We start from the raw sequence: 26,583 nt of genomic DNA, 5'->3' as shown, positions 1-26,583 counted from the left end.
TACACTACACAGGTAATCAATGGCACAGGTACACTACACAGGTAATCAATGGTACATGTACACTACACAGGTAATCAATGGCATAGGTACACTACACAGGTAATCAACGGTACATGTACACTACACAGGTAATCCATGGTACATGCACACTACACAGGTAATCAATGGTACATGTACACTACACAGGTAATCAATGGCACAGGTACACTACACAGGTAATCAACGGTACATGTACACTACACAGGTAATCCATGGTACATGTACACTACACAGGTAATCACAGGTACACTACACAGATAATCAATGGTACATGCACACTACACAGGTAATCAATGGTACATGTACACTACACAGGTAATCAATGGTACATGTACACTACACAGGTAATCAATGGCACAGGTACACTACACAGGTAATCAACGGTACATGTACACTACACAGGTAATCCATGGTACATGTACACTACACAGGTACTCAATGGCACAGGTACACTACACAGGTAATCAATGGCACATGTACACCACGCAGGTAATCAATGGCACAGGTACACTACACAGGTAATCCATGGCACAGGTACACTACACAGATAATCAATGGCACAGGTACACTACACAGATAATCAATGGTACATGTACACTACACAGGTACTCAATGGCACAGGTACACTACACAGGTACTCAATGGCACAGGTACACTACACAGGTAATCAATGGCACAGGTACACTACACAGATAATCAATGGCACAGGTACACTACACAGGTACTTAATGGTACATGTACACTAGACATATAATCAATGGTACATGTACACCACGCAGGTAATCAAATGTGGTACATTGGTTGAAAGTGGTGCCTTGTTCCCTTTAAATACACCATGCTTCATATCATATACATTGACACCCCATGAAGGGTAGCCTTCTTGAAAATGTACACGCTCCATGTGTTGTTGCTTTATTACAACACAATTAGCAGCTGTTTGGTCATTTAAAACAATATAACTGTGTGAGTTCCTGTCCCAAATGACACCTTATTTCCAATACAGTAAACTACTTTTATTTTACAAAAGTAGTACACTATACAGGGAATAGGTCACCATTAGGGACATTGTTTTAACACTGTTCAGTCTAATGCATATTCCACTGAGGCTGGAATGAAAGTGGCTGAATTTCCAGTCAACGCTTGTTCCCTATTAGCTTAGACCTTATCGCACCCATAACTTCAGTGTTGTAATCTTATTGGAGATTAGACTTATTTAATGTTATCAGTAAATCGCCTTGATTAAGGAATTTAAATTGTTGATTGGTCGGTAGATGGAAAAATAACATGTATTGAGCTGTTTATCCATTTCACTCTGTCTGCTGTTGTTATTGGTGTGGTACTTAGAATCACGTCAGAAACTGATTTCAGGTCATCGTATTGAAGGTCACCCAGAAACGTTTATCCTAAAATAGGAAGGCACCACCTGGGTTCACAGTGAACCAGTTTATGTAGCTTATACACTACAGTTCAAAAGTTTGGGGTCACTTAGACATTTCCTTGACAACATAGTACACTCCAAACTCGTCATTAAGCTTGAGACCCTGGGTCTTGACCCCGCCCTGTGCAACAGGGGCCTGAACTTTTTGACGGGCCGCCCCCAGGTAGTGAGAGTAGGAAACAACATCTCCACCTCGCTGAGCCTCAACACTGGGGCCCCACAAGGGTGCTTTCTCAACCCTCTTCTGTACTCCCTGTTCACCCATGACTGCGTGGCCATGCACGCCTCCAACACAATCATCAAGTTTGCAGACAACACTACAGTGGTAGGCTTGATTACCAACAACGACGAGACGGCCTACAGGGAGGAGGTGAGGGCCCTCGGAGTGTGGTATCAGGAAAATAACCTCACACTCAACGTCAACAAAACAAAGGAGATGGTCGTGGACTTCAGAAAACAGCAGAGGGAGCACCCCCTTATCCACATCAATGGGACAGTAGTGGAGAGGGTGGAAAGTTTTAAGTTCCTCTGCGTACACATCCCGGACAAACAAATGGTCCTCCCACACAGACAGCCTGGTGAAGAAGGCACAACAGCACCTCTTCAACCTCAGGAGGCTGAAGAAATTTGGCTTGTCTCACAAACTTTTACAGATGCACAATCGAGAGCATCCTGGCGGGCTGTATCACCGCCTGGTACGGCAACTGCTCCGCCCTCAACCGTAAGGCTCTCCAGAGGGTAGTGAGGTCTGCACAACGCATCACCGGGGGCAAACTACCTGCCCTCCCGGACACCTACACCACCCGATGTCACAGGAAGGCCAAAAAGATCATCAAGGAAAACAACCACCCGAGCCACTGCCTGTTCACCCCGCTATCATCCAGAAGGCGAGGTCAGTACAGGTGCATCAAAGCTGGGACCGAGAGACTGAAAAACAGCTTCTATCTCAAGGCCATCAGACTGTTAAACAGCCATCACTAACATTGAGTGGCTGCTGCCAACATACTGACTCATCTCTAGCTACTTTAATAATAAAAAATGTGATGTAATAAATATATCACTAGTCACTTTAAACAATGCCACTTTATATAATTTTTACATACCCTACATTACTCATCTCATATGTATATACTGTACTCTATACCATCTACTGCATCTTGTTTACATACCGTACATTACTCATCTCATATGTATATACTGTACTCTATACTATCTACTGCATCTTGTTTACATACCGTACATTACTCATCTCATATGTATATACTGTACTCTATACCATCTACTGCATCTTGTTTACATACCGTACATTACTCATCTCATATGTATATACTGTACTCTATACCATCTACTGCATCTTGTTTACATACCGTACATTACTCATCTCATATGTATATACTGTACTCTATACCATCTACTGCATCTTGTTTACATACCGTACATTACTCATCTCATATGTATATACTGTACTCTATACCATCTACTGCATCTTGTTTACATACCCTACATTACTCATCTCATATGTATATACTGTACTCTATACCGTCTACTGCATCTTGTTTACATACCCTACATTACTCATCTCATATGTATATACTGTACTCTATACCATCTACTGCATCTTACATACCGTACATTACTCATCTCATATGTATATACTGTACTCTATACCATCTACTGCATCTTGTTTACATACCGTACATTACTCATCTCATATGTATATACTGTACTCTATACCATCTACTGCATCTTGTTTACATACCGTACATTACTCATCTCATATGTATATACTGTACTCTATACCATCTACTGCATCTTGTTTACATACCGTACATTACTCATCTCATATGTATATACTGTACTCTATACCATCTACTGCATCTTGTTTACATACCCTACATTACTCATCTCATATGTATATACTGTACTCTATACCATCTACTGCATCTTGTTTCCATACCCTACATTACTCATCTCATATATACTGTACTCTATACCATCTACTGCATCTTGCTGTTCGTTCAGCCATCGCTCATCCATATATTTATATGTACATATTCTTATTCATTCTTTTACACTTGTGTGTATAAGGTAATTGTTGTGAAATTGTTAGGTTAGATTACTCGTTGGATATAACTATATTGTCGGAACTAAAAGCACAAGCATTTCGCTACACTCGCATTAACATCTGCTAACCATGTTTATGTGACAAATAACATTTGTTTTGATTTGTTTTTTAAAGAAAAGCATATTTTTGTCCATTGAAATAACATCAAATTGATCCGAATAAAAGTGTAGACATTATTAATGTTGTAAATGACTATTGTAGCTGGAAACGGCAACATTTTTTATGGAATGTCTACATAGGCGAACAGAGGCCCATTATCAGCAACCATCACTCCTGTGTTCCAATGGAATATCTACATAGGCGAACAGAGGCCCATTATCAGCAACCATCACTCCTGTGTTCCAATGGAATATCTACATAGGCGTACAGAGGCCCATTATCAGCAACCATCACTCCTGTGTTCCAATGGAATATCTACATAGGCGTACAGAGGCCCATTATCAGCAACCATCACTCCTGTGTTCCAATGGAATATCTACATAGGCGAACAGAGGCCCATTATCAGCAACCATCACTCCTGTGTTCCAATGGCATATCTACATAGGCGAACAGAGGCCCATTATCAGCAACCATCACTCCTGTGTTCCAATGGAATATCTACATAGGCGAACAGAGGCCCATTATCAGCAACCATCACTCCTGTGTTCCAATGGCACGTTGTGTTAGCTAATCCAAGATTATAATTTTAAAAGGCTAATTGATCATTTGAAAACCCTTTTGCAAATATCTTAGCGCAGCTGAAAATTGTTGTTCTGATTAAAGAATCAATAAATCTGGCCTTCTTTAGACTAGTTGAGTATCTGGAGCATAAGCATTTGTGGGTTCGATTACGGGCTCAAAATGGACAGAAACAAAAAACTTTCTTCTGAAACTTGTCAGTCAATTCTTGTTCAGAGAAAGGAAGGCTATTCCATGCGAGAAATTGTCATGTTTTGTCTTATATTGTCTTGTCATTATGCTTTCCCTTCTGTTCGTTTCCCCCTGCTGGTCTTATTAGGTTCGTTCCCTTTTTCTATCCCTCTCTCTCTCCCTCCCTCTCTCTCCTCTCTCTAAATCAAATCAAATCAAATCAAATCAAATTTATTTATATAGCCCTTCGTACATCAGCTGATATCTCAAAGTGCTGTACAGAAACCCAGCCTAAAACCCCAAACAGCAAACAATGCAGGTGTAAAAGCAGGTGTAAAAGCACGGTGGCTAGGAAAAACCCCTAGAAAGGCCAAAACCTAGGAAGAAACCTAGAGAGGAACCGGGCTATGTGGGGTGGCCAGTCCTCTTCTGGCTGTGCCGGGTAGAGATTATAACAGAACATGACCAAGATGTTCAAATGTTCATAAATGACCAGCATGGTCAAATAATAATAAGGCAGAACAGTTGAAACTGGAGCAGCAGCACAGTCAGATGGACTGGGGACAGCAAGGAGCCATCATGTCAGGTAGTCCTGGGGCACGGTCCTAGGGCTCAGGTCCTCCGAGAGAGAGAAAGAAAGAGAGAATTAGAGAGAGCATATGTGGGGTGGCCAGTCCTCTTCTGGCTGTGCCAGGTGGAGATTATAACAGAACGTGGCCAAGATGTTCAAATGTTCATAAATGACCAGCATGGTTGAATAATAGTAAGGCAGAACAGTTGAAACTGGAGCAGGAGCATGGCCAGGTGGACTGGGGACAGCAAGGAGTCCTCATGTCAGGTAGTCCTGGGACATGGTCCTAGGGCCCAGGCCAGTTGAAACTGGAGCAGCAGCATGGCCAGGTGGACTGGGGACAGCAAGGAGTCATCATGTCAGGTAGTCCTGGGGCATGGTTCTAGGGCTCAGGTCCTCCGAGAGAGAGAAAGAAAGAGAGAAGGAGAGAATTAGAGAACGCACACTTAGATTTACACAGGACACCGAATAGGACAGGAGAAGTACTCCAGATAAACAAACTGACCCTAGCCCCCCGACACATAAACTACTGCAGCATAAATACTGGAGGCTGAGACAGGAGGGGTCAGGAGACACTGTGTGGCCCCATCCGAGGACACCCCGGACAGGGCCAAACAGGAAGGATATAACCCCACCCACTTTGCCAAAGCACAGCCCCCACACCACTAGAGGGAAATCTTCAACCACCAACTTACCATCCTGAGACAAGGCCGAGTATAGCCCACAAAGATCTCCGACACGGTACAACCCAAGGGGTGGGGGGGAACCCAGACAGGCCGACCACAACAGTGAATCAACCCACCCAGGTGACGCATCCCCCCCAGGGACGGCACGAGAGAGCCCCAGCAAGCCAGTGACTCAGCCCCGTAACAGGGTTAGAGGCAGAGAATCCCAGTGGAAAACGGGGAACCGGCCAGGCAGAGACAGCAAGGGCGGTTCGTTGCTCCAGAGCCTTTCCGTTCACCTTCCCACTCCTGGGCCAGACTACACTCAATCATATGACCCACTGAAGAGATGAGTCTTCAGTAAAGACTTAAAGGTTGAGACCGAGTTTGCGTCTCTGACATGGGTAGGCAGACCGTTCCATAAAAATGGAGCTCTATAGGAGAAAGCCCTGCCTCCAGCTGTTTGCTTAGAAATTCTAGGGACAATTAGGAGGCCTGCGTCTTGTGACCGTAGCGTACGTATAGGTATGTACGGCAGGACCAAATCAGAGAGGTAGGTAGGAGCAAGCCCATGTAATGCTTTGTAGGTTAGCAGTAAAACCTTGAAATCAGCCCTTGCTTTGACAGGAAGCCAGTGTAGAGAGGCTAGCACTGGAGTAATATGATCAAATTTTTGGTTCTAGTCAGGATTCTAGCAGCCGTATTTAGCACTAACTGAAGTTTATTTAGTGCTTTATCCGGGTAGCCGGAAAATAGAGCATTGCAGTAGTCTAACCTAGAAGTGACAAAAGCATGGATTAATTTTTCTGCATCATTTTTGGACAGAAAGTTTCTGATTTTTGCAATGTTACGTAGATGGAAAAAAGCTGTCCTCGAAATGGTCTTGATATGTTCTTCAAAAGAGAGATCAGGGTCCAGAGTAACGCCGAGGTCCTTCACAGTTTTATTTGAGACGACTGTACAACCATTAAGATTAATTGTCAGATTCAACAGAAGATCTCTTTGTTTCTTGGGACCTAGAACAAGCATCTCTGTTTTGTCCGAGTTTAATAGTAGAAAGTTTGCAGCCATCCACTTCCTTATGTCTGAAACACATGCTTCTAGCGAGGGCAATTTTGGTGCTTCACCATGTTTCATTGAAATGTACAGCTGTGTGTCATCCGCATAGCAGTGAAAGTTTACATTATGTTTTCGAATAACATCCCCAAGAGGTAAAATATATAGTGAAAACAATAGTGGTCCTAAAACAGAACCTTGAGGAACACCGAAATGTACAGTTGATTTGTCAGAGGACAAACCATTCACAGAGACAAACTGATATCTTTCCGACAGATAAGACCTAAACCAGGCCAGAACATGTCCGTGTAGACCAATTTGGGTTTCCAATCTCTCCAAAAGAATGTGGTGATCGATTGGTATCAAAAGCAGCACTAAGGTCTAGGAGCACGAGGACAGATGCAGAGCCTCGGTCCGATGCCATCAAAATGTCATTTACCACCTTCACAAGTGCCGTCTCAGTGCTATGATGGGGTCTAAAACCAGACTGAAGCATTTCGTATACATTGTTTGTCTTCAGGAAGGCAGTGAGTTGCTGCGCAACAGCCTTCTCTAAAATCTTTGAGAGGAATGGAAGATTCGATATAGGCCGATAGTTTTTTATATTTTCTGGGTCAAGGTTTGGCTTTTTCAAGAGAGGCTTTATTACTGCCACTTTTAGTGAGTTTGGTACACATCCAGTGGATAGAGAGCCGTTTATTATGTTCAACATAGGAGGGCCAAGCACAGGAAGCAGCTCTTTCAGTAGTTTAGTTGGAATAGGGTCCAGTATACAGCTTGAAGGTTTAGAGGCCATGATTATTTTCATCATTGTGTCAAGAGATATAGTACTAAAACACTTGAGCGTCTCTCTTGATCCTAGGTCCTGGCAGAGTTGTGCAGACTCAGGACAACTGAGGTTTGGAGGAATACGCAGGTTTAAAGAGGAGTCCGTAATTTGCTTTCTAATAATCATAATCTTTTCCTCAAAGAAGTTCATGAATTTATCACTGCTAAAGTGCAAGTCATCCTCTCTTGGGGAATGCTGCTTTTTAGTTAGCTTTGCCACAGTATCAAAAAGGAATTTCGGATTGTTCTTATTTTCCTCAATTAAGTTAGAAAAATAGGACGATCGAGCAGCAGTAAGGGCTCTTCGGTACTGCACGGTACCATCCTTCCAAGCTAGTCGGAAGACTTCCAGTTTGGTGTGGCGCCATTTCCGTTCCAATTTTCTGGAAGCTTGCTTCAGAGCTCGGGTATTTTCTGTGTACCATGGAGCTAGTTTCTTATGAGACATTTTTTAGTTTTTAGGGGTGCAACTGCATCTAGGGTATTGCGCAAGGTTAAATTGAGATCCTCAGTTAGGTGGTTAACGGATTTTTGTCCTCTGGCGTCCTTGGGTAGGCAGAGGGAGTCTGGAAGGGCATCAAGGAATCTTTGTGTTGTCTGTGAATTTATAGCACGACTTTTGATGTTCCTTGGTTGGGGTCTGAGCAGATTATTTGTTGCAATTGCAAACGTAATAAAATGGTGGTCTGATAGTCCAGGATTATGAGGAAAAACATTAAGATCCACAACATTTATTCCATGGGACAAAACTAGGTCCAGCGTATGACTGTGAGAGTGAGTGGGTCCAGAGACATGTTGGACAAAACCCACTGAGTCGATGATGGCTCCAAAAGCCTTTTGGAGTGGGTCTGTGGACTTTTCCATGTGAATATTAAAGTCACCAAAGATTAGAATATTATCTGCAATGACTACAAGGTCTGATAGGAATTCAGGGAACTCAGTGAGAAACGCTGTATATGGCCCAGGAGGCCTGTAAACAGTAGCTATAAAAAGTGATTGAGTAGGCTGCATAGATTTCATGACTAGAAGCTCAAAAGACGAAAACGTCATTTTTTTTTTTTTTGTAAATTGAAATTTGCTATCGTAAATGTTAGCAACACCTCCGCCTTTGCGGGATGCACGGGGATATGGTCACTAGTGTAGCCAGGAGGTGAGGCCTCATTTAACACAGTAAATTCATCAGGCTTAAGCCATGTTTCAGTCAGGCCAATCACATCAAGATTATGATCAGTGATTAGTTCATTGACTATAATTGCCTTTGAAGTAAGGGATCTAACATTAAGTAGCCCTATTTTGAGATGTGAGGTATCATGATCTCTTTCAGTAATGACAGGAATGGAGGTGGTCTTTATCCTAGTGAGATTGCTAAGGCGAACACCGCCATGTTTAGTTTTGCCCAACCCAGGTCGAGGCACAGACACGGTCTCAATGGTGATAGCTGAGCTGACTACACTAACTATGCTAGTGGCAGACTCCACTATGCTGGCAGGCTGGCTAATAGCCTGCTGCCTGGCCTGCACCCTATTTCATCGTTCCGTTCCTGCTCCCAGCTGTTCCTCATTCTCCTACTCACTCATTTAGTCTTTCCACACCTGTTCCCTATCTTGTCCTCTGATTAGAGTCCCTATTTCTCCCCTTGTTTTCCGTTTCTGTCCTTGTCGGATCCTTGTATATTGTTCGCCGTGCTGTGTCTTTGTCTCGCCCTGTCGTGTCTTGTTTCCCTCAGATGCTGCGTGTGAGCAGGTGTCTGAGTCTGCTACGGTCGGTGCCTTCCCGAGGCAACCTACAGTTTATGGTCGAGTCTCCAGTCTGTCCTCGTCACTACGAGTGGAATTCGTTTTTTATGTTTTGTTTTCTGCTCCGATTTGTCTAGGAGTATTGCCTATTTCCTTTACTGGAATAAAGACTCTGTTTTCGCCAAGTCGCTTTTGGGTCCTCATTCACCTGCATAACAGAAATTGCCAAAAAACAGAAGATCCCATACAACGTTGTGTACTACTCCCTTCACAGAACAGCGTAAACTGTCTCTAACCAGAATAGAAAGAGGAGTGGGAGGCCCCGGTGCACAACTGAGCAAGAGGACAAGTAGATTCGAGTGTCTAGTTTGAGAAACAGACGCCTCACAAGTCCTCAACTGGCAGCCTCATTAAATAGTACCCGCAAAACACCAGTCTCAACGTCAACAGTGAAGAGGTGACTCCGGGTTGCTGCGTTCTCTGCAGAGTTGCAAAGAAAATGCCATATCTCAGACAATACAAATAAAAGAACGCCAGCATCCCAGACTCTCATCTTCACTGTTGATGTTGAGACTGTTTTTTGTGGGTACTATTTCATTGCAAAGGGGTTTTCTAATGATCAACTAGTCTTTTAAAATGATAGACTCAGCTAAAACTACGTGCCATTGGAACACAGGAGTGATGGTTGCTGATAATGGGCCTCTGTACGCCGTTGCAGATATTCCATGAAAAATCTGCCGGTTTCAGCTACAATAGTAATTTACGGCTAGGGGTTCCACTAGCGAAACGTTTCCACAACATCCGGTGAAATTGCAGACCGCGAAATTCAAAATGAATGATTAGATATATTTAACTGTCATACAATCAGAAGTCTAATACAATAAAATACACCTTAACCTCTTAACTTCAGCCACCATCCCCGATTTCAAAAAGGCTTTACGGCGAAGGCAAACCATGCTATTATCTGAGGATAACACCCCATCAAACAAACACATGACAATCATATTTCAACCCGCCAGGCGTGACACAAAACTTAGAAATAACGATATAATTCCTGCCTTTCCTTTGAAGATCTTCTCCTGTTGGCACTCCAATATGTCCCAGAAACATCACAAAGGGTCCTTTTGATTAATTCCGTCGTTATATCTCCAAAATTTCCATTTATTTGGCGTTCAATTCAGAAAAACACCGGTTCCAACTCGCCCAACATGACTACACATTACCTAATAAGTTACCTGTAATCTTGGTCCAAACATTTCAAACAACTTTCCTGATATAACTTTAGGTATTTATATCTTAAATAATCGACCAAGTTTAAGATTGAATAAACCGTGTTCAATAGCTGAAAAAATGAAGTGGAGCGAGCGGGCCTGAGTAGCACGCAGTTTACTTTGGGCACGCTTTTCATCCGGACGTGAAAATACTGCCCCCTATCAAAACAGGTTTTAACAATGTCTACACTGTATTTCTGATCCCTATTATGTTATTTTAATGGACAAAGAAATGTGCTTTTCTTTCAAAAACAAGGACATTTCTAAGTGACCCCAAACTTTTGAATGGTAGTGTACATACAGTACACACATACAGTACATACAGTACACACATACAGTACATACAGTACACACATACAGTACATACAGTACACACATACAGTACATATACAGTCATAACTACAGTACATATACACAGTACATACACAGTACATATGTACAGTAAATACCATATGTAACAGTATATGTAACAGCGAACCAGGGACCCTCTGCACACACCAACAGTCACCCACGAAGCATCGTTACCCATCGCTCCACAAAATCCGCGGCCCTTGCAGAGCAAGGGGAACCACTACTTCAAGGTCTCAGAGCAAGTGACGTCACCGATTGAAACGCTATTTAGTGCGCACCACTGCTAACTAAGCTGGCCGTTTCAAATCCGTTACACATACATACAGTACATATGAACAGTACTTATATACATACATACAGTACATGCACAGTACATACATACAGTACAAATATACAGTGCATACATACTGTACATATACAGTACATATGAACAGTACTTATGTACATACATACAGTACATATGAACAGTACTTACGTACATACATACAGTACATATGAACAGTACTTATATACATACATACAGTACATATGAACAGTACTTATGTACATACATATAGTACATACATATACTACATACATAGAGCATGACCTTTCCGTGGGATCTATCTGCGCAACTTGCTCTTAGAAATCAGTACAATCATTTTGTCGGACCTAGATAGAACATACGGTATATGAAATGTTTAATATCCCCAAAGGGACGTTCTAAAATACCTACATACGCTGCTTTTTGACTTTCTGAGCTCATCTTCCCTCTTCCAGCAACTTCATATAATTTAATGAATAACACAAGCTACTAAACCTCCATGAATGAAGCTGTTTTGTTTCCATACCTGTATTGATTTGTATTGCCTTTGTATTGTCTTTGCTTTGTGTTCTCTGACAGGATAATGTTATTACGAAACAACACTCTGAGGATCATCAACTCCACCCGCTCTGACGAGGGGGACTATGTATGTCGAGCTGAGAATCAGTTTGGTTCGGCTGAGATGACGGCCTTGCTCTGGGTAAAAGGTAAGCGATGCCCAGTGGTCTTTATTTTCCTGCCAAATTAATGCCAGTCACACACCAGTAAACAGTTCCCCAATGTCGTTTCCGCCACCTTTGCCTGAGTGCCGGGGCGGGGCGGAGGTGAGAGAGAGGGGGAGAAGGAACGGACTTTCTGTTCGCTCGACCGTGAAGCAAAAGGGTTTTCACATTCAAGAATCATTTCACAAGGGAACACTATTTGACAGCGTAAAAGGGCCTGTAATGTAATGCAGCATTCAGATCTAAAGATCTAAAGAGACCCTGGGTGTAGAGTGTTTGACCTGCGTCAGGGTTTAGTGTTCAGGATTTGTTTTGATAATGACACTTCAGATGCCAAACGTGCTTTTGTCAATTTCTGTGGATTATTGATGCCATGCCACTATAGCCATAGGCCTACAAATGGCATAGTCCCATGTAGCTCTGCTGGCAGAGCATTGCGATTCCCCTGGGGGACCAGAATGAAAATGTATGCTCTCACTACTGTAAGTAGCTCTGCAAAATGACTAAAAATGTATAAAATAACACCGATAGTCAGAATTGTCTCATTAACACATCCAGATCTGTGACCAGTCTAGCGTCAACTATGGTGGGTCCTAAGATGGCAATGTAATGGGCTAGAGTTAGTGGTTATCTCTGAATATCTTTGTCTTATATTATAAACCATAGACACACCATAGATGGTATGACACTAATAGTCAGACGAGTTGACAAAAACCTGTGTTATCACTTGAACAGTACAGAGTCTAGGTTAGTGTTGTATCCTAACAGTGCAGCAGTATTAGCATGTGAAGAGACCTAGTCTAGGTTAGTGTTATATCCTAACAGTGCAGCAGTATTAGCATGTGAAGAGACCTAGTCTAGGTTAGTGTTATATCCTAACAGTGCAGCAGTATTAGCATGTGAAGATGACTGAGTCTATATCAGCGTTAGCGTTATATCCTAACAGTGCAGCAGTATTAGCATGTGAAGATGACTGAGTCTATATCAGCGTTAGCGTTATATCCTAACAGTGCAGCAGTATTAGCATGTGAAGATGACTGAGTCTATATCAGCGTTAGCGTTATATCCTAACAGTGCAGCAGTATTAGCATGTGAAGATGACTGAGTCTATATCAGCGTTATATCCTAACAGTGCAGCAGTATTAGCATGTGAAGATGACTGAGTCTATATCAGCGTTAGCGTTATAACCTAACAGTGCAGCAGTATTAGCATGTGAAGATGACTGAGTCTATATCAGCGTTATATCCTAACAGTGCAGCAGTATTAGCATGTGAAGATGACTGAGTCTATATCAGCGTTATATCCTAACAGTGCAGCAGTATTAGCATGTGAAGATGACTGAGTCTATATCAGCGTTAGCGTTATAAGTGCAGCAGTGGTGTGTCCTGTTCAGAGGTGTTGTGATGACAGTGCTAAGATGTAGCAATGTTGTGATGACAGTGCTAAGATATAGCATTGCTGTGCTTCCAGAGGCTATGCGTGTGGAATTGAGCCCCTGCAAAGTGGAGGTGACGGTGGGGGAGAGCGTGGTGCTCAGCTGTAAGGTGTCACATGACCCATCTCTGGAAGTGGCCTTCCAGTGGCTCCTCAACCAGCAGCCCCTCAACTTCCAACAGGACGGTGGACATTTTGAATACATCCAAAGAGTAAGTAGATGACTCTAGTTATAACTCAATACAGTAGCTAGTTATAACTCAATACAGTAGCTAGTTATAACTCAATACAGTAGCTAGTTATAACTCAATACAGTAGCTAGTTATAACTTAATACAGTAGCTAGTTATAACTCAATACAGTAGCTAGTTATAACTCAATACAGTAGCTAGTTATAACTCAATACAGTAGCTAGTTATAACTCAATACAGTAGCTAGTTCTAACTCAATACAGTAGCTAGTTATAACTTAATACAGTAGCTAGTTATAACTCAATACAGTATCTAGTTATAACTCAATACAGTAGCTAGTTATAACTCAATACAGTAGCTAGTTATAACTCAGTACAGTAGCTAGTTATAACTCAATGCAGTAATGAAATATACTTTATTACATTAAGTAAATATAACTCAATGCAGTAATGAAATACACTTTGTTACATTAAGTAAATATACATTGATAGAGTATTCTGAACCCTTGATTTTTCCACATTTTGTTACGTTAAAGACTTATTCTAAAATTGATTAAATGGTTTATTTTACTCATCAATCTACACACAATACCTCATAATGACAAAGCAAAACCCCTTTTGTATTTTATTTTAGCAAATATTTTAAAGCAAATATTTCAAAACCAAAAAAATGAAATATCACAGAAGTATTCAGACCATTTTTGCAGTACTTTATTGAAGCACCTTTGGCTGCAATTACAGCCTTGAGTCTTCTTGGGTAGGACACTACAAGCTTGGCACACCAGTATCTGTGGAGTTTCTCCCACACCTGCATTTGGGGAGTTTCTGTCATGTTTTGTCTTAGATTGTCTTGTCATTATGCTTTCCCTTCTGTTCGTTTCCCCCTGCTGGTCTTATTAGGTTCGTTCCCTTTTTCTATCCCTCTCTCTCCCCCTCCCTCTCTCTCCTCTCTCTATCGTTCCGTTCCTGCTCCCAGCTGTTCCTATTCCCCTAATCATCATTTAGTCTTCCCACACCTGTTCCTTATCTTTTCCCCTGATTAGAGTCCCTATTTCTTCCCTTGTTTTCCGTTCCTGTCCTGTCGGATCCTTATCTATTGTTCACCGTGCTGTGTCTATGTATTGCCCTGTCGTGTCGTGTTTCCCTCAGATGCTGCGTGGTGAGCAGGTGTCTGAGTCTGCTACGTTCAAGTGCCTTCCCGAGGCAACCTGCAGTTCTTGATCAAGTCTCCTGTCTGTTCTCGTCATTACGAGTAGTATTATGCCTTTTGTTTGTAAAGTAACTTTACTGGATTAAATACTCTGTTTTCGCCAAGTCGCTTTTGGGTCCTCATTCACCTGCATAACAGAAGGATCCGACCAAGGAATGGACCCAGCGACTACAGATGCTCGTAACACTGCCGTCGAGATCCAAGGAGCCATGCTCGGCAGACACGAGCAGGAATTGTCTGCTGCTCGCCATGCCGTGGAGAACCTGGCCGCTCAGGTTTCCGACCTCTCTGGACAGTTCCAGAGTCTTCGTCTCGTGCCACCTGTTACTTCCTGGCCTGCCGAGCCTCCGGAACCTAGGGTTAATAACCCACCTTGCTACTCCGGGCAGCCCACGGAGTGCCGCTCCTTTCTCACCCAGTGTGATATTGTGTTCTCTCTCCAACCCAACACATACTCTAGCGAGAGAGCTCGGGTTGCTTACGTCATTTCACTCCTTACTGGCCGGGCTCGAGAGTGGGGCACAGCTATCTGGGAGGCAAGGGCTGATTGTTCTAACAATTACCAGAACTTTAAAGAGGAGATGATTCGGGTTTTTGACCGTTCAGTTTTTGGTAGGGAGGCTTCTAGGGCCCTGGCTTCCCTATGCCAAGGTGATCGATCCATAACGGATTACTCTATTGAGTTTCGCACTCTTGCTGCCTCTAGTGACTGGAACGAGCCGGCGCTGCTCGCTCGTTTTCTGGAGGGACTCCACGCAGTGGTCAAAGATGAGATTCTCTCTCGGGAGGTTCCTTCCAGTGTGGACTCTTTGATTGCTCTCGCCATCCGCATAGAACGACGGGTAGATCTTCGTCACCAAGCTCGTGGAGGAGAGCTCGCGTCAACGGTGTTTCCCTGCTCCGCATTGCAACCATCTCCCTCCTCTGGCTCAGAGACTGAGCCCATGCAGCTGGGAGGTATTCGCATCTCGACCAAGGAGAGGGAACGGAGGATCACCAACCGCCTGTGCCTCTATTGCGGATTTGATGGACATTTTGTCAATTCATGTCCAGTAAAGGCCAGAGCTCATCAGTAAGCGGAGGGCTACTGGTGAGCGCTACTACTCAGGTCTCTTCATCTAGATCCTGTACTACTATGTCGGTCCATCTACGCTGGACCGGTTCGGGTGCTACATGCAGTGCCTTGATTGACTCTGGGGCTGAGGGTTGTTTCATGGACGAAGCATGGGCTCGGAAACATGACATTCCTTTCAGACAGTTAGACAAGCCTACGCCCATGTTTGCCTTAGATGGTAGTCATCTTCCCAGTATCAGATTTGAGACACTACCTTTAACTCTCACAGTATCTGGTAACCACAGTGAGACTATTTCTTTTTTGATTTTTCGTTCACCTTTTACACCTGTTGTTTTGGGTCATCCCTGGCTAGTATGTCATAATCCTTCTATTAATTGGTCTAGTAATTCTATCCTATCCTGGAACGTTTCTTGTCATGTGAAGTGTTTAATGTCTGCCATCCCTCCCATTTCTTCTGTCCCCACTTCTCAGGAGGAACCTGGCGATTTGACAGGAGTGCCGGAGGAATATCATGATCTGCGCACGGTCTTCAGTCGGTCCCGAGCCAACTCCCTTCCTCCTCACCGGTCGTATGATTGTAGTATTGATCTCCTTCCGGGGACCACTCCTCCTCGGGGTAGACTATACTCTCTGTCGGCTCCCGAACGTAAGGCTCTCGAGGATTATTTATCTGTGTCTCTTGACGCCGGTACCATAGTGCCTTCTTCCTCTCCGGCCGGGGCGGGGTTCTTTTTGTTAAGAAGAAGGACGGTACTCTGCGCCCCTGCGTGGATTATCGAGGGCTGAATGACATAACGGTTAAGAATCGTTATCCGCTTCCCCTTATGTCATCAGCCTTCGAGATTCTGCAGGGAGCCAGGTGCTTTACTAAGTTGGACCTTCGTAACGCTTACCATCTCGTGCGCATCAGAGAGGGGGACGAGTGGAAAACGGCGTTTAACACTCCGTTAGGGCATTTTGAGTACCGGGTTCTGCCGTTTGGTCTCGCCAATGCGCCAGCTGTTTTTCAGGCATTAGTTAATGATGTTCTGAGAGACATGCTGAACATCTTTGTTTTTGTCTATCTTGACGATATCCTGATTTTTTCACCGTCACTCGAGATTCATGTTCAGCACGTTCGACGTGTTCTACAGCGCCTTTTAGAGAATTGTCTCTACGTAAAGGCTGAGAAGTGCTCTTTTCATGTCTCCTCCGTTACTTTTCTCGGTTCCGTTATTTCCGCTGAAGGCATTCAGATGGATTCCGCTAAGGTCCAAGCTGTCAGTGATTGGCCCGTTCCAAGGTCACGTGTCGAGTTGCAGCGCTTTTTAGGTTTCGCTAATTTCTATCGGCGTTTCATTCGTAATTTCGGTCAAGTTGCTGCCCCTCTCACAGCTCTTACTTCTGTCAAGACGTGTTTTAAGTGGTCCGGTTCCGCCCAGGGAGCTTTTGATCTTCTAAAAGAACGTTTTACGTCCGCTCCTATCCTCGTTACTCCTGACGTCACTAGACAATTCATTGTCGAGGTTGACGCTTCAGAGGTAGGCGTGGGAGCCATTCTATCCCAGCGCTTCCAGTCTGACGATAAGGTTCATCCTTGCGCTTATTTTTCTCATCGCCTGTCGCCATCTGAGCGCAACTATGATGTGGGTAACCGTGAACTGCTCGCCATCCGCTTAGCCCTAGGCGAATGGCGACAGTGGTTGGAGGGGGCGACCGTTCCTTTTGTCGTTTGGACAGACCATAAGAACCTTGAGTACATCCGTTCTGCCAAACGACTTAATGCCCGTCAAGCTCGTTGGGCGTTGTTTTTCGCTCGTTTCGAGTTTGTGATTTCTTACCGTCCGGGTAGCAAAAACACCAAGCCTGATGCCTTATCCCGTCTGTTTAGTTCTTCTGTGGCTTCTACTGATCCCGAGGGGATTCTTCCTTATGGGCGTGTTGTCGGGTTGACAGTCTGGGGAATTGAAAGACAGGTTAAGCAAGCACTCACGCACACTGCGTCGCGCGCTTGTCCTAGTAACCTCCTTTTCGTTCCTGTTTCCACTCGTCTGGCTGTTCTTCAGTGGGCTCACTCTGCCAAGTTAGCTGGTCATCCCGGTGTTCGAGGCACTCTTGCGTCTATTCGCCAGCGCTTTTGGTGGCCGACTCAGGAGCGTGACACGCGCCGTTTCGTGGCTGCTTGTTCGGACTGCGCGCAGACTAAGTCGGGTAACTCTCCTCCTGCCGGTCGTCTCAGACCGCTCCCCATTCCTTCTCGACCATGGTCTCACATCGCCCTAGACTTCATTACCGGTCTGCCTTTGTCTGCGGGGAAGACTGTGATTCTTACGGTTGTCGATAGGTTCTCTAAGGCGGCACATTTCATTCCCCTCGCTAAACTTCCTTCCGCTAAGGAGACGGCACAAATCATTATCGAGAATGTGTTCAGAATTCATGGCCTCCCGTTAGACGCCGTTTCAGACAGAGGCCCGCAATTCACGTCACAGTTTTGGAGGGAGTTCTGTCGTTTGATTGGTGCGTCCGTCAGTCTCTCTTCCGGGTTTCATCCCCAGTCTAACGGTCAAGCAGAGAGGGCCAATCAGACGATTGGTCGCATACTACGCAGCCTTTCTTTCAGAAACCCTGCGTCTTGGGCAGAACAGCTCCCCTGGGCAGAATACGCTCACAACTCGCTTCCTTCGTCTGCTACCGGGTTATCTCCGTTTCAGAGTAGTCTGGGTTACCAGCCTCCTCTGTTCTCATCCCAGCTTGCCGAGTCCAGCGTTCCCTCCGCTCAAGCGTTTGTCCAACGTTGTGAGCGCACCTGGAGGAGGGTGAGGTCTGCACTTTGCCGTTACAGGGCACAGACTGTGAGAGCCGCCAATAAACGCAGGATTAAGAGTCCAAGGTATTGTTGCGGCCAGAGAGTGTGGCTTTCCACTCGCAACCTTCCTCTTACGACAGCTTCTCGTAAGTTGACTCCGCGGTTCATTGGTCCGTTCCGTGTCTCCCAGGTCGTCAATCCTGTCGCTGTGCGACTGCTTCTTCCGCGACATCTTCGTCGCGTCCATCCTGTCTTCCATGTCTCCTGTGTCAAGCCCTTTCTTCGCACCCCGTTCGTCTTCCCTCCCCCCTCCCGTCCTTGTCGAGAGCGCACCTATTTACAAGGTACGTAAGATCATGGACATGCGTTCTCGGGGACGGGGTCACCAATACTTAGTGGATTGGGAGGGTTACGGTCCTGAGGAGAGGAGTTGGGTTCCGTCTCGGGACGTGCTGGACCGTTCACTTATTGATGATTTCCTCCGTTGCCGCCAGGATTCCTCCTCGAGTGCGCCAGGAGGCGCTCGGTGAGTGGGGGGTACTGTCATGTTTTGTCTTAGATTGTCTTGTCATTATGCTTTCCCTTCTGTTCGTTTCCCCCTGCTGGTCTTATTAGGTTCGTTCCCTTTTTCTATCCCTCTCTCTCCCCCTCCCTCTCTCTCCTCTCTCTATCGTTCCGTTCCTGCTCCCAGCTGTTCCTATTCCCCTAATCATCATTTAGTCTTCCCACACCTGTTCCTTATCTTTTCCCCTGATTAGAGTCCCTATTTCTTCCCTTGTTTTCCGTTCCTGTCCTGTCGGATCCTTATCTATTGTTCACCGTGCTGTGTCTATGTATTGCCCTGTCGTGTCGTGTTTCCCTCAGATGCTGCGTGGTGAGCAGGTGTCTGAGTCTGCTACGTTCAAGTGCCTTCCCGAGGCAACCTGCAGTTCTTGATCAAGTCTCCTGTCTGTTCTCGTCATTACGAGTAGTATTATGCCTTTTGTTTGTAAAGTAACTTTACTGGATTAAATACTCTGTTTTCGCCAAGTCGCTTTTGGGTCCTCATTCACCTGCATAACAGTTTCTCCCAGGTTGGATGGGGAGCTTCACTGTACAGCTATTTTCAGGTCTCTCTAGAGATGTTAGATCAGGTTCAAGTCTGGGCTCTGGCTAGGCCACTCAAGGACATTCAGAGTCCCGAAGCAACTCCTGCGTTGTCTTGGCTGTGTGATTAGGGTCGTTGACCTGTTGGAAGGTGAACCTTCGCCCCCAGTCCGAGGTCCTGAGTGCAGATTTTCATCAAGGATCTCTCTGAACTTTGCTCTGTTCATCTTTGCCTTGATCCTGACTAGTCTCGCAGTCCCTGCCGCTGAAAAACATCCCCACAGCCTGATGCTGCCAACACCAGTCTTCACTGTCGGGATGGTGCCAGGTTTCCTCCAGATGTGACTTTTGGCATTCAGAGTGACCATCGGGTTCTTGGTCACCTTCTTGTCCAAGGCTCTTTTCCCCCGATTGCTCAGTTTGGCGGGGCGGCCAGCTCTAGGAATAGTCTTTCATTTAAGAATGATGGAGGCCACTGTGTTCTTAGGGACCTTCAATGCTGCAGAAATATTTTGAAACCCTTCCCCAGATCTGTGCCTCAACACAATCCTGTCTTGTAGCTCTCGACAATTCCTTCGCCCTCATAGCTTGGTTTCTGCTCTGACATGCACTGTGTCGTGACTTTCATTAATCTGATGACCCCTTATTGATTTAATCCACTGACTATGTTTAATTGTTACCCGATTAATTAACTCATTAGGAATTTGGGAGAGCGTGGTTGTTTAAAGAGTCTTCTAAATTAAACTCCAATGGTATTAATTAAACTCCAAAGGTATTAAATCATAACATCTTATCATATCATCATTCTGAACAGTCGTAACTTCCTGAATTTGTAAAAACACAAGCCTTACTTATTACTCAGCACTAATTGGGTTAATTATTTATTTGCTAGCTAACTTAGTAATAACACAGAATAAACATACACACTTAATGGTAAAAAGGTCCCATGTGGACTGAAAACATATGGCGGCTTGTTAGAAGAATATGGAGGGAGGGAGAGAGAGAGAGTGTAAGGGGTGCGTACTGGCGACAGAGAAGTCAGACGCAGGAGAGCAAAAAACCGTCTCCAAACGGTGCAGTTTAATAACACAACTGTTCAATTTGCTCCTGAAGCTGTTTATCTGAAGATAGGCCAGCCAGCCGTGCCGATGGTCCAGTGGGGTGATGAGAGTAGTGTACTACGGGGATTTGACAAGAGTAATAGGATGGTTTGAAGAGTTTGCTTTTGTAGATATTTGACTCAGGACTATCAGTCTTTGTTCAAAATGGGAGTTTTCTCCTCTCTCCAAATCGTGTTGTTTGCCAGAGTTTGAATCACTTTACATGTGCAGCTGCAGCCTGGCAATCTTCTGGTCTAGTCTGGGAGGTGAGTTTATTTTCTTCACCTTGTGTTGAGGTTCAAAGTTCCAACCATTTCAAACATGTAGCTACCGCATCCACGCTTTTCTGGTCTAATGTGAATTTCTGTTATCAATCCTTTTATGCACTCTGGCACGCTCTCTGACCTCACTTGGGGCATGGCTACTTACTATGCTCAGTTTCTAAGAGATAGATTCTCTTATACCTCCTAAAATCACATCTTAACAAAAATACTTATGCTTTTTCAGATACAACGTTAAGTATGGTGATTTCATATCTGTAGAGTAAATACTTTAAGTTACAGTATTTCCTTTATAAACATGTTAATGACATCACAAAATAAAAAACAATATAACATTCATTTTCTACAGATCATCTCTGACCATCCCTCGTTCGTATGTTAGAAATATTGTTCCAGTAGTGCTTTAGAATGTGTTAGAGTTAATAAAGAACATTCCTTGGTTTTGAGACCGAGATCTCCTTTCCTTTACATTTATGACAGGGAGTGAGCTGTCAAACCGTTGGACGCCAATCAGGTTGTAGAAACATTTTAGGGATTATCAATGGAAACACACTTTATCATTATGGCGTATTGTGTGTAGACTGCTGAGGATTTGTTTTTATTTAATCCATTTTAGATTAAGGTTGTAACGTAAATAAATCAAGGGGTACTGTATCCCTCAATAGAGCAGGCCATTATACCTCAATACAGTAGCTGTTATACCTGAATATTGTCGTCTTATAGCTTAATCAAATAGAACATTTTACCGCAATACAGTAGATCTTTATACCTCAATACAGTGGGTCGTTATACCTCCATACAGTAGGACAATATACCTCAATACAGTAGGCCAATATACCTCAATACACTAGATAGTTATACCTCAATACAGTAGGTCTTTATACCTCAATACAGTAGAACAATATATCTCAATATAGTAGGCTGTTATACCTCAATACACAAGATAGTTATACCTCAATACAGTAGGTCATTATTCCTCAATACAGTAGGTCGTTATACCTCAATACACTACATAGTTCTACCTCAATACAGTTTTCCATTATACCTCAATACACTAGATAGTTATACCTCAATACACCAGATAGTTATACCTTAATACAGTAGATTGTTATACCTCAATACAGTAGGTCGTTATACCTCAATACAGTAGGCCAATATACCTCAATACTGTAGGATATTATACCTCAACATAGTAGGCTGTTATACCTCAATACAGTAGGTCGTTATACCTCAATTCAGTAGGTCGCAATAACTCAATACAGTAGGTCATTATACCTCAATACTGTAGGATATTATACCTCAACACAGTAGGCTGTTATCCCTCATTACAGTCGATCATTATACCTCAATACAGTAGGTCGTTATACCTCAATTCAGTAGGTCGCAATAACTCAATACACTAGATAGTTATACCTCAATACAGTAGGCCAATATACCTCAATTACAGTAGGATGTTATACCTCAATACACTACATAGTTATACCTCAATACAGTTTTCCATTATACCTCAATACACTAGATAGTTATACCTCAATACACCAGATAGTTATACCTTAATACAGTAGATTGTTATACCTCAATACAGTAGGTCGTTATACCTCAATACAGTAGGCCAATATACCTCAATACTGTAGGATATTATACCTCAACATAGTAGGCTGTTATACCTCAATACAGTAGGTCGTTATACCTCAATTCAGTAGGTCGCAATAACTCAATACAGTAGGTCATTATACCTCAATACAGTAGGCCAATATACCTCAATACTGTATGATATTATACCTCAACACAGTAGGCTGTTATCCCTCATTACAGTCGATCATTATACCTCAATACAGTAGGTCGTTATACCTCAATTCAGTAGGTCGCAATAACTCAATACAGTAGGTCATTATACCTCAATACAGTAGGCCAATATACCTCAATACTGTAGGATATTATACCTCAACACAGTAGGCTGTTATCCCTCATTACAGTCGATCATTATACCTCAATACAGTAGGTCGTTATACCTCAATTCAGTAGGTCGCAATAACTCAATACAGTAGGTCATTATACCTCAATACAGTAGGCCAATATACCTCAATTACAGTAGGATGTTATAACACAATACAGTAGGCCATTAGACCTCAATACAGTAGGCTGTTATACCTCAATACAGTTGGCTTTTATACCACAATACAGTAGGCCATTATACCTCAATACAGTTGGCTTTTATACCACAATACAGTAGGCCGTTATACCTCAATACAGTTGGCTTTTATCCCACTATACAGTAGACCTTTATACCTCAATACAGTAGGCCATTATACCTCAATACAGTAGGTCATTATACCTCAATACAGTAGGTCATTATACCTCAACACAGTAGGTAGTTACACCTAAATTGTCTATGATTTAGATTTTTCTCATTTCTAATGGTCATGAAAAAACCACGTAGTCTCTCCTGTAAGGAAGATGTATTTCAGTGAGGATAAATGGACAAACCTGGATAAATAAAGTAGAATGAAAGACCCCATTGTTTCTGTGTAATGGATAAACATTTAGTAGAAGTGTAGATTGTATTGACTAAAGCAGTTTGTTGGATGATCTAACCTGTATTTTCCTATACTAGAAGTGCCATATGCAGAGCCATATGCCTAAAATACATTTTCTTAAGAATTACAATTTACCCAGGCATTTGGTAGGTTTGAGGGGGAGGGTTTATAGTTACTGAGTTTAGGCACGGCTCATTGCACCAAATACTTTTTGAATTAGGATCAATTAATGTCAAGGTCACATAATCCCTGATGTCACCGTGATTAAAAATGCAGTAAATCACACAATCAAGTGTATCAACTTCTACACAGAGACAAAAAGACAGTGAATCTCTCAATCATGTTTATCAACGTATACAAAGTGACAGAGACACAGAGATGCAGATAATTACACTATCAAGTGTATCAACGTCTACATAGAGACAGAGTGAATCACACAGTTAATTTTACAGAGACACAGTAATACGCATCTACAACACAGGGGATAATAGACATCTACAACACAGGGGATAATACACATCTACAACACAGGGGATAATACACATCTACAACACAGGGATAATACACACCTACAACACAGGGGATAATAGACATCTACAACACAGGGGATAATACACACCTACAACACAGGGGATAATACACATCTACAACACGGGACAATACACATCTACAACACAGGGGATAATACACATCTACAACACAGGGGATAATACACATCTACAACACAGGGGATAATACACATCTACAACACAGGGGATAATACTCATCTACAACACAGGGATGATAGGTATCTACAACACAGGGGATAATACACATCTATAACACAGGGGATAATACACATCTACAAAACAGGGGATAATACACATCTACAACACAGGGGATAATACACATCTACAACACAGGGATAATACACACCTACAACACAGGGGATAATACACACCTACAACACAGGGATGATATGTATCTACAACACAGGGGATAATAGACATCTACAACACAGGGGATAATACTCATCTACAACACAGGGGATAATACACATCTACAAAACAGGGGATAATACACATCTACAACACAGGGGATAATACACACCTACAACACAGGGGATAATACACACCTACACCACAGGGATGATAGGTATCTACAACACAGGGATAATACACATCTACAACACAGGGATAATACACATCTACAACACAGGGATAATACACACCTACAACACAGGGGATAATACACACCTACAACACAGGGATGATAGGTATCTACAACACAGGGATAATACACATCTACAACACAGGGGATAATACACATCTACAACACAGGGGATGATAGGTATCTACAACACAGGGGATAATACACATCTACAACACAGGGAATAATACACATCTACAACACTGGGATGATAGGTATCTACAACACAGGGATAATACACATCTACAACACTGGGATGATAGGTATCTACAACACAGGGGATAATACACATCTACAACACAGGGGATAATACACACCTACAACACAGGGGATAATACAAATCTACAACACAGGGGATAATACACACCTACACCACAGGGATGATAGGTATCTACAACACAGGGATAATACACATCTACAACACAGGGATAATACACACCTACAACACAGGGGATAATACACACCTACAACACAGGGATGATAGGTATCTACAACACAGGGATAATACACATCTACAACACAGGGAATAATACACATCTACAACACAGGGGATATTACACATCTACAACACAGGGATGATACACATCTACAACACAGGGATAATACACATCTACAACACAGGGATAATACACACCTACAACACAGGGGATAATACACACCTACAACACAGGGATGATAGGTATCTACAACACAGGGATAATACACATCTACAACACAGGGGATAATACACACCTACAACACAGGGATGATAGGTATCTACAACACAGGGGATAATACACATCTACAACACAGGGAATAATACACATCTACAACACAGGGGATATTACACATCTACAACACAGGGATGATACACATCTACAACACAGGGGACAATAGACACCTACAACACAGGGGATAATACACATCTACAACACAGGGTATAATACACACCTACAACACAGGGGATAATACACACCTACAACACAGGGATGATAGGTATCTACAACACAGGGGATAATACACATCTACAACACAGGAGATAATATACACCTACAACACAGGGGATAATACACACCTACAACACAGGGGATAATACTCATCTACAACACAGGGGATAATACACATCTACAACACAGGTGATAATACACATCTACAACACAGGGGATAATACACATCTACAACACAGGTGATAATACACATCTACAACACAGGGGATAATACACATCTACAACACAGGGGATAATACACACGTACAACACAGGGATGATAGGTATCTACAACACAGGGGATAATACACATCTACAACACAGGGGATAATACACACCTACAACACAGGGGATAATACACACCTACAACACAGGGATAATACACACCTACAACACAGGGGATAATACACATCTACAACACAGGGGATAATACACACCTACAACACAGGGATAATACACACCTACAACACAGGGGATAATACACATCTACAACACAGGGGATAATACACACCTACAACACAGGGATGATACACATCTACAACACAGGGGATAATACACACCTACAACACAGGGGATAATACACACCTACAACACAGGGATGATACACATCTACAACACAGGTGATGGGTATCTACAACACAGGTGATAGGTATCTACCACACAGGTGATGGGTATCTACAACACAGGTGATAGGTATCTACAACACAGGTGATGGGTATCTACAACACAGGTGATAGGTATCTACAACACAGGTGATAGGTATCTACCACACAGGTG

At 43.2% G+C, this 26,583-nt stretch overlaps 1 protein-coding gene across 1 annotated transcript in view; it reads left to right on the top strand.

The window, feature by feature from the left end:
- The window catches only part of LOC124005685 (contactin-5-like), a 570,484-nt gene that overhangs the window by 392,915 nt on the left and 150,986 nt on the right, over window positions 1-26,583 (top strand). Inside the window, exons 13-14 of the mRNA XM_046315147.1 lie at window positions 11,813-11,940; window positions 13,427-13,602. Coding sequence (XP_046171103.1) covers window positions 11,813-11,940; window positions 13,427-13,602 — 304 coding nt within the window. The remainder of the gene's footprint in view (window positions 1-11,812; window positions 11,941-13,426; window positions 13,603-26,583) is intronic.

The sequence above is a fragment of the Oncorhynchus gorbuscha genome, linkage group LG19 (genome assembly GCF_021184085.1).
Source record: "Oncorhynchus gorbuscha isolate QuinsamMale2020 ecotype Even-year linkage group LG19, OgorEven_v1.0, whole genome shotgun sequence".
In the NCBI taxonomy this organism is placed as follows: domain Eukaryota; kingdom Metazoa; phylum Chordata; class Actinopteri; order Salmoniformes; family Salmonidae; genus Oncorhynchus; species Oncorhynchus gorbuscha.
The sequence above is the reverse complement of the archived record's forward strand: the minus strand, read 5'-3'. Positions and strand labels throughout refer to the sequence as shown.